This window comes from Nyctereutes procyonoides, unplaced genomic scaffold, assembly GCF_905146905.1.
Source record: "Nyctereutes procyonoides isolate TBG_1078 unplaced genomic scaffold, NYPRO_anot_genome, whole genome shotgun sequence".
Taxonomy (NCBI): Eukaryota; Metazoa; Chordata; class Mammalia; order Carnivora; family Canidae; genus Nyctereutes; species Nyctereutes procyonoides.
The window spans coordinates 9,697,222-9,707,417 of record NW_026575145.1 but is presented as its reverse complement, the minus strand read 5'-3'; the positions used below and the strand labels follow the sequence as shown (position 1 = coordinate 9,707,417).

The following is a 10,196-nucleotide window of genomic DNA, read 5'->3' as shown; positions in this document are numbered from 1 at the left end:
ATGCCACCAATGTCATATTGCATCATAAGTTAATGATGCATACTCCATTGCATTCTAACAATGATATAAAGGCAATCTACATTAAGACAAAGCACATACACACACAGATATATGCACACACGCAGGTATAAATAATTATAGATATATTTATAACAATAGATATAGATAATTTACAGTTCTGTTCATTTATAGAAGGGCCTATTTTTCAAGTTACAAAATAAAAGATCATATATTCTGTTCAAATAGAACAGAACCTTCTCTGCAGAGAGGTCATGTAGTAAAGAGCAAGGATAAAACACCACAACTGAGGTGAACTGAGACATACTCTTGACAAGTTAGGAACACTGAGTAAGCCATTACTTACCTGCTTTTAGTTCTCTCCTGAAATGGTTTTATTTAAAATTCCCTCAAATGTTAACTCAAATTCACTTGTGATTTTATTTTACAACTAGACATATATTTAGTATATGAAGCAAATTACCTATTACTTTATTCCTTTAATGTTACAATACCATGTATGTTTTATATATGTATTTTATACATTGTACACTTAAGAACATCAAGATGGTTCTATGAAAATATAGTCCTGTTTTCATTCTTCCTGCTTACTAAGCTTGTTTCTCCTTCTCTCTCCATGTAACAACCCCCACACACTTAAAGTCTTAGCATACTAATTGAAGTGGGATATTTTATAGGGGTCTCAATTCCACTAGATAGTGATTATTATCACATCTTAATTATTTTTTAGATGAATCCTTAATTTAGAGTACTTTCCAATGCCCCTAGTCATAACAAGATGATAAATATTTGTATTTACCACTTATTTCCTATACTACTAACTCTTACCATGCTGGTTGTTAAATGATAAACATTCCAAGATGGGCATGTATGGTCACTACACACACTTCTTTTTTAAAGGGAGGTAAGGAAATAGTTTGGAATTCAGGTTTTTTTTTCATGGATTAAATAGTGCATAAAAACCTAGCAACTTTGGAAGAAATCCAGCTCATTTTTGCTTTAATGCACCCAGAAGATTTCAAATCAATATTTAGCATTAACGTTTTAATTGAAAATTAACATCGCCATAATTGGAAGTGAGGATCAGCATCCTGATGTTTAGGAGAGGGCTATTTCGTTGGGAAGGTCATTACACTGGAGAGCACAAATGTTGGATGAGGAAAACACAAATCTTTTGTTTCCTTGAGCAAGGACACACAGTAAACACTTGAACTGGTGGTCAACTATAATTCGCTTCCAGAGCCACTACTCTGGCAACACTACAGTTTGGATTTATAGCAGAGCACTAAGTAGCAGTGACTTTGAAAGCAAAGTATAAAAAGGACCAAGAAAAAAGTTGCTAGTTGTTAAAGATCTACTCCTCATTACAAGGACTTGAAGATTTCCCCGTCAACCTTCAACAAGAGCAGGATAAACTCTTGTTGCTATTCTCGGCATGCCCTCAGCTGTTTTTCCTAAATAATTAATCCTCCAGGAAACCAATGATATTTGAATGTGGGTTATCAACAGTTCTTTATTTTTTGGCTGGAAAGTTCAAAGCAATATATGTCCAACCTGCACAATGTAGACAGTTTCCTTTCCATGTTGGTTAAATTTTTTTTTTAATTGTATTGTTTTCTGTCTGCTTCCAACGCCTTAGAAGTTCAACCACTTTAATAAATGCCCAGGAATCAGCTCAGGGAAGTAACTCTCCCCAGTAGGATCCCGGCCCCCAGGACCACCATAGGGCACTTCCACTTGTCCCCACCTCTTCCATCTTCAGGGAATGAGTGTCCAATTCAGATGTGGCTCCTCAGTGGAGTAGAGGGAATTTGGGGGAAGGGGATTTTCTATAAGAATAGTCAGTCGCATAAATAAGTTCCTCTTCTTTTCCCTTTTCATTGAAAGTGAAAAACTCTGCTCAGAAGAAGTGCCCATTGTCCCGGTCCCCTATGTGTCACCAGAGCCAAGAGAGGACTCTGTCAGCGAGGCGCCCTCCGCCCTGTCCCGCAGACCACAGTCCCCCACCTTCACCCCATTGTCTGTGCACTGTGCAGAACTGGAACGCAGAGCAGCGGCTTCGGTATCACTCTCCATGCCCGGCTGGGCCAAAGGCCCCTTTCTTGGCTGGGGGGAAGGGCTTTTGTGGAAGCAGAGTTTGAAAAGCCCCAGCACTGTCATGGTCAAGATAACCAACACCACCACCGCTATGCTCACAAGTATGAAGACCACGGTGGAGGAGGAGTCGAAAGCTTGGGGAATGGCAGAGGAAGACGTGGAATTAAACTTGGGAATCACGCTTCCCGGAGAGGTGACGGTGGCCTTTGAATTGGCTTGAGGGGACATCCGAAGGGTAGACATCGTGCTCTGTGCTCCCCACCGAGGAGTCCCGGGAAGAGATGTTGCAGAACTGCCTTGTCCTGGGGCATGGGGTACCTCTCCTGGCTTCTCGTGTACCGTGGGTGACCACGTTTTCTTCGGGACGGGGCTGGCCGCAGTGGCAGGCCTGGCGGGCACCTTGGTCCCCTCAGGGGCCGCCTGTCCTTCCCCACTGGGTACACAAGAGCGTCGGTCTTTGCCCAGCACGAAGCCCGCCGCGCACTCGCAGGCAAAGCCTCCAGAGTCGTCTAGGCAGTCAGGGAGCTCCGCGCACTTGCCGGCACGGAGGTACCTCCCGGGGCAGGGACAGAGCACAGCCCCGGGGGCTATCCCGTCCCAGCGCGCGCCGACCTCGTCGGCGAGGCAGGTGGCTCTGACGGAGAGCTGCCCGGGGCAGAGCGCACTCACCTGGGTCCCTGGGGGACTGAAGTCCAGCGCCGCGCTGTGCAGCTGGAAGGGCGCGCGGTAGCTCAAGTTAGAGGCGGCCCCGGGGCGCGGCGCCGGGCACAAGCCCTCAAACTGGTATTTGCACAGGTAGCCGTTGGCGCGCGAGTGGCATCGCATCTCCTTCCAGCCTGCGGGCTCGACCCCCCGGGTGGCCTGGAGTCCCGCGCAACTCCGAGAGGTGCAGGAGCGTTGGGGCTCCTCCACCCACTGCAGCGTGTCGCTTTCGGACCCGCTGACGTCGGGGGACAGCCAGGAGAAGCCCCGCAACGGCTCGTCCTCCAGGGTGCAGTGGGATCGCCCGCGTTCCAGCGCCACCCAGAACAGAAGGTCCTTGGAGCCCCCTCCGGGCCCCGGGCCTGCCCGCAGGAGCGCGAGCACCGCCCGGAGCTCGGCGCCCCCGCGCACTGTGCTGAGCGCCCCGCCGCGCAGACTGCAGGCCTCCTCGGCCGCCAGCCTCTTGATGGTAGCGTGGTGCAGGCTGTAGCAGGCCCCCGAGGCCGAGCAGCCCGCGCGGTCGGCCGTGGGGTGCTCGCCCCCGCCGGGCCGAGGCCAGAACGCCTGCCAGAGGAGACACAGGGCGAGCGCCGGCCTCATCTTGGAGGCCCCGCTCCCACAGCTGTTCCCACCTCGGTTTGGCTCTGTCCCGCCCGAGGGCGCGGAGCTGTCCCGAGAGCGCGGTCACCGCCCCCTACAGCTGGCTCTCCCCCGCCTCCCCCGCCCCACTCCCGCCGGGGCCCTCAACTGCCAAGATTCCCCAGCACCGTCCTGGCGGCAAACGGCTTCCCTTAGGCCGCGGCAGGAAATGTGTTCGGAGCTGTGCCAGGCCCCGCGCAGCCCTGAGTTACTCTGGGGTCAAGGACACAGCTGGCGCCGGGGTGCGGGGTACACAGTCGACCAGGCCAAACACCCTGCTTAGAGCAGGAGAAGAAGAAAGAAAGTCGCTCGCTACTGGGAAGAAACGTATTAAGCCCCCCCCCCCCCATTCGAAAGTTTCAGGAGCTCAGATCCCAAAACGCTTAGGTGAACGTTGACAGGAAGGACTGGAAAAGAGGAACTCGCGGACAGCCCACGCCCGCCCATTGTGTTTCGTCCGGGCCAGTCGCCTCGGCTTACAGCAACGTGCAGACGGCTGCAGGCTTCATCAGGCGGGAGGCTGGGGCGAGGGGGAAAGAATCTGGTGGGAAATCTAAGTCTGTCCCTTCGCCGCCGCCGGAGGCAGCACCATTTGGGCGCCAGTCTCCTGCTCTCTGCTTCTCTGTTCCGTCAAAGGAGATTCCTGGGGGCTAATTGCTAGTCTAAGAATTTAGAGCTCCTTTTGCGTTATCTTAAATGGGTAAATCCTGCGTCTTCAGTCAGAGCTTGCTTTAAAGTTTCTTTTTTGCTTCCGTTCGTTTCTCCCTGAAAGGGCCATATGGGTTCACTCAGGAAAGGAAATGTACTTCTAGGCCCAAATGAAAAATAATGGCCATCGATCTTAACTGTTGCATACTTAGGTTTCCTTACCACTGTGTTGCTTCATGACTTCTTCAAGCTTATAGGTTATAGAAAAATGAGATCGTGGCCTGATTAATGTTTGAGAACAACTACCCCATGTGTGACTTTATCCTTGAACTCTTTAAATATCATTTTCTCCTGTGATTGAGTGCCGATATTTGTATCGGTGAATTGTAAAAGTCCCCTTGAAGGGACACTAGAGTTCAATGTTCTTAAGAAATTAAATTATTTATTACTTTCTAATGCATATTATATACCGTAAACAAAAAATACCCCCTCATCTAAGAGTCCATTTCTTCAGCGTTCCAATTTTTAAAAAATATGCACAGCTCAACTGGAAGTGGGGAAGAATTAAAGATGAGTAAATGAAGACCAGCTTAAACACTGCACTGTCTATGGAAAGATTTTCTTGTTAGCAATTTAGGCAATTCTGTATCATTTTAGGAAATGCATTATCTACCTTGGCTCACAGCAACCAAATATATTGCAATAAAAGTACAGAGTTTCAACTAAGCTCACTTAACATGCATGATGCTCTTAAATACCTACAATCAGAATGAAAGTTGCCATTCCATGAATAACGCATACCACACTTTTAAACTCACTTTCTTATGCTGGATTAGACGGTTCAGATTAGTGAGAAAGGGTAGGAAGGAAGGTCTCAGGATCACTTCTGTATGTCCCCACCTCCTTTTTACCACTGCTCTCACTCTTCTTTTCCTCTTGGAAATTCTATGTATGTTAACAAATGATAGTAAATACATGGATCATTATCACGCTTACCTTGCTTTTGCTGATGTGTTTCGCAGCAGGATTTCTCTACTACCCGTGCTGATTTCCAATTTAAAGGACATTCATTAGTCCTTCATTTCAGATGGCCATGTCACCTTAAACATGACTTTGCATTTGAATTAAGTAACTAAATGTCTTATGAGAGTGGAACATGAACATCTAGAAATCTAATTGAACGGATTTTAAAAATACTTCATCATGTGGGCAACTCTATAGACTTTGCAATCAAATGACTCTGTGTTCATAAATGTGTCCATGTAGCACTATGTATTTTAATAAAATAAAACCTTTTATAAACCTAAGTAGACAATGGAAATCTCTCAGATATTTTTTTTAAATCACTTGGGATGAGGTGAAGCTTCTAGAATCAGAAAGAATGAATGACTGGAGAGCTTATAGCAAATACATGATCTCACTCCCTGGCATTTTGCCATTCAAGAGGTGGGATAACAGAAGAGAACATTGTGGCCAAAATAACTGCATGGCAGCCCTGGCCATGCCTGCAGTAACATGAGAGGAGAGTTACAAAAAATAAATAAATAACTCAAAGTAAGACATAGGTAAGTTTGTAATTCATTACTTTGTATCAGTCTATATGCCAATACCGTATTTTGAAATGTATAGTATTCCTGAAAAAAAAAAACAAACAGAAATGAAGGAATGTTTTTATTTAAAAATGATGTTTATTAAGAGCATAATAGGATACCATTTTACCTCCACTGGATGCCAAATATTTAAACAAAATTTAAATATTTTATTTATTTATTCATGAGAGGCACAGAAAGAGGCAGAGACATCGGCAGAGGGAGAAGCAGGCTCCATGCAGGGATCCCAATGTGGGACTCGATCCCCAACCCCCAGGATCATGCTCTGAGCCAAAGGCAGGTGCTCAAATGCTGAGCCACCCAGGAGTCCCTAAATATTTAAAACTTTGATAATAGCAAGTGTGGATTCACAGGTTCTTTTATATATTACAGATGAGAGCAGCAAACTTTGGAAAACCTTGGCATTTTTTTTTCTTAAAATCTTACATTCTCTATACCCCAGTGCCCAGGTATATTCTCAACAGAAACTCTTGCACATGAATAAGAGAAGGTATGTAAGAGGATATTTATAGCAGCACTATTCATATTAGCAGAAACCAGAATGACTCCAAATGTCTAGCAACTGATGGTAGATCAATAAACCATGATACATTCACTCAATGAAAATATATAGCAATGGAAATGAATAAACTATAGCAGCAAGTAACCATGTGAATTAATCTTATTGATACAATACTAACTGACAAAAGTGCCAAAAGATTGTACATTTATAAATTAAAAAAAACTACTAAATATGTATATTTGTGCATATTTTAGGAAAAATTGTTATAATGGGATAAAAGGAATAATGAGTATAAGATTCCGAGTGATGGGTCCTTTGGGTGAGAGAGAAGAGGGGGATGGATTGGTTGCGGAAACAGGATTTGATTAGAGCTGTTGTTATAGTCTCAGCTTTTGCTTTCCATAGTGACTTCGTGTATGACTATTGCATTATTAAACATAAATAATTAAGTAATTAACAAAATAAACTAATATGGCTATATTCAGACAAATGAAAGAATGACATGATTCAAAAATTATAGTTAGTCTGATTCTGGACATCTGAATTTCAAAATGTAAAATAAAAATAAAGTCAAGATGTTAGTTACATTTTCAAAATGTGTTTTTTGACCCCCATAGTCTTTTGCAGATAACACATTTTTAAAATTAAATTTGAAATTATTATTATTATTATCTGAAAAAGATAATTATTATCTGAAAAAGATATTATTATTAACCTGAAATTATTAATATTATTATTAATTATTAATCTGAAAAAGAATATTAATTATTAATCTGAAAAAGAATGATAAATAAAATATTTTCCCAATGTTTCTATACCTTTCATACAACCTTTGTATTATCAGTAAGGATCATATATGGTATTTATTGGTTCATTCATTTTAACAATGCCATCCAAAGAACTAAAGAGAATATATGAGGAGAAGAGTAAGTTTAGGCCAATATTATCAATTTTATTTAATTTAAAATATCTGAAACAAAAATATAGATAAAATTTCATTAATCACATCTTAAGTAGTCTCATAAATTTATAAAGTTGCTGATCCTCACTAAATAAATTCTGTAACTGTAAAAAAAAAACAACGTCTGGGTCTTAGCATATTTTTCAGTTCACTTAAAATATATAAAAATACTTCAGAGGAAATTGAGAAGGAGATAACATTCGATTAGGAGAACATGGCATTCAGAAGCTAATCTAAGCTAGAGACTAAGAATTGTGAAAATATGTATAGACCTTTATTTTTATAAAACTATTTATTCATGAGAAACACAGAGAGGAGAGAGAGAGAGGCAGAGACACAGGCAGAGGGAGAAGCAGGCTCCATGCAGAGAGCCCGACATGGGACTCGATCCCGGGTCTCCATGATCACACCCTGGACTGAAGGCGGCGCTAAACCGCTGAGCCACCCGGGCTGCCCTTTAGAACTGTACAGGACCTTAACAAAATGATCAGTGAGCATCATTATGACTTAATCAGGATATATGATTTGATTCTTTTTTTTTTTAATTTTTTTTTGGTTTGACTCTTAATCCAACAGATCACTCAGGCTCATAACCAAAGAAATTAATATATGCTTGACTAGATAAAGAGTTATTTTAGGTAGCGTTGTATTTATGACATCTACATTCATTCACACATATTCAGTCATCTCAGAAATGTATGTCACAATGATAGGTACTCTTCTGGTTTAGTGAACAACATGACTTAAGTACAGAAATAAGAAACTTAAAAAAACATTAAACTTGTAGCTCCTTCATTCAAACTGCTTTCCAAATAGACAATGCTGACCTTATTCCATGTACCCTGGAGGTAATATAAAAGAGTTATTCTCTGGTGGCCATCACAGAATCAGTATATTTCCCTATTGCCAAGTTTATAATCAAGAAATAATGTAAGAATGAGTCATGCACACAAAAGGCTTGTTATAATCCAAACGCCTAACAAGTTCTAAATTATAAACATTTATCCTACTACTCAGATATTTTAATGTGAGAAATATGCTATTCTAAGTCTATAATATAACCTGAATAAATCCAGTTGTATGTCTCTATTTTGGCATCCTTGTCAGCCCCTATGATAGGTCTTGTCACTGGAAACCATTCATCACAGAGTCATCAGGATGATCTTTAAGAATGTTAGTATGATTATCTCCCTCTTCTGTTTGAATACCTTAAATGGCTTTCCATTGCTCTAAAATAGAGCTCAAAATTCTTACTAAGACCTCCAGGCACTAGCTTCTATGCCCCATTCTAGCTTTATCTCCTTTCCCTCTCATCTCAATTCAATTGCCAGTACCCTCAGTGAGATCTTTCTAGGTAACCCAATCTCCATTACCCCATTGAGCAACCTTCTACCACCATTCCTCCCCCACCCCCGCTGCTTTTCTATGACATCAATCTATTTTGTTTTCTTCATAACAATCATTAATCTCTGAAATTTGCTTGCTCATTTGTTGTTGTTGTTGTTTGCCTGTCTCCCACTCAATGAAAACTCCATTAAAAAAGGCCGTACTTGTCCCAAATGAGTAAATGAATGTATGAATGAATCTTCCAGCATTCTTCCCATTGTTCATCATGGCTCCAGTCACCCTGGCCCGTTCTTTGTTCTTCCAAAACATTTACATAATTCTTACATGTTTTCCCTTTGCCTAAATCATTCCTCTCTTGTCAGTTTCTTTAAAATTACATTTTAAAATACTGTGAAATATAATATACATATAGGAAAGTGCCTAAACCACTGATGTGCAGTTTTTCAAGCAACCATGAAGCCATCATCCAATTCAGGAAATAGAATAGGGGCAGTTTATAATTACAATTTGTTCCTCTTTCCCCATGAGATCATCAAAACAGAAATTCGAGATCACTAGGATTGGGGGCAAACATCCAAAAGCAAAAGTGGCCTGTGTTCACTTCAGGTTTCTATGTCTTTCTTCCCCTTATATTTCAACCTAGTCGTGTGTGTGTGTGTGTGTGTGTGCGCACATGTATACATGTATATACATATATATATGTGTGTGTGTGTGTGTCTGTGACATATATATATATATATATATATATATATATATATATATATGTCATCGTTGTTTATTGTCCTCTCTGAGTGGGTTAGTTTCTCAATCTGAGTTCCCTCAAAAAGCAAACAAGGATTTAGGAGAAAGTAACTTATTTGGAGGTGAGACCAGAGTCATTGGCCAGGAGTAAGGACTGATACAGAGAAAAGAGGAAAGTCAAAGTTAATATGAGTTATAGTTGTAGGCTCCTAGGGCACAATACTACTGGGAACCCTCTCAGAGACTATGATATCCAACCAAGTGTGTCCACTAACGGGTGGAGAAGCTGGGATATTTATTTATAAATTCTTGTCCCGATGCAAATAGCTCTGGAGTATTTGGCTTTAGGTACCTTTGATAATCCCGGAGCACAGGTCAAGCATACTCTGGTGTCCAGAGAGCAGCTTCAGGCAGAAAGACACCAAAGGTACTTGTGGCATTTACCATAGTTGCCCTCTATTGCTTAGACTGATGTATTCCCACCATCCTCCAGCTTTTGGCTTAAATATCCCCTCCCCTAGCTCTGAGGTAGAGCTTAGGTCCCCCATTTTACTTGATCTCATAGATCCTTGTGTTTTTTTCTTCATGGCACTTATCACAAATGTAAGCATATAGTTATTTGTATGATTTAATGTCTGTGTCCTCCAATATTTGCTACTCAAATGCCAGCAACATGAGCATTAAAAGGGAGTGTATTAGAAATGCAGAATCTCAGCATTACCCCAGACACACTGAATCAGAATTTGCATACTAATGAGATCCCCAGGTGATTTGTATGCACATTAAAAGTTGGAGAAGCACAGCTCCACTAGACTGTATTTTCTTAGGGCAGTGACTGTGTCTCTCTTCTTCAGCACTTATCCCAAGTCCATAGCAATATAGCTGGCATATAATAAGCACTCAAGAAATGACAGTTGACTGAATGCACACA

General features: G+C 41.9%; 1 protein-coding gene across 1 annotated transcript; it reads right to left on the bottom strand.

The window, feature by feature from the left end:
• Positions 1-1,513: 1,513 nt before the first annotated feature.
• CLEC14A (C-type lectin domain containing 14A) lies at positions 1,514-3,486 on the bottom strand. Its single transcript, XM_055309393.1, has one exon. The coding sequence runs from the start codon at positions 3,415-3,417 to the stop codon at positions 1,948-1,950; it is 1,470 nt and encodes a 489-aa protein (XP_055165368.1). The 5' UTR covers positions 3,418-3,486; the 3' UTR covers positions 1,514-1,947.
• Positions 3,487-10,196: the final 6,710 nt, after the last annotated feature.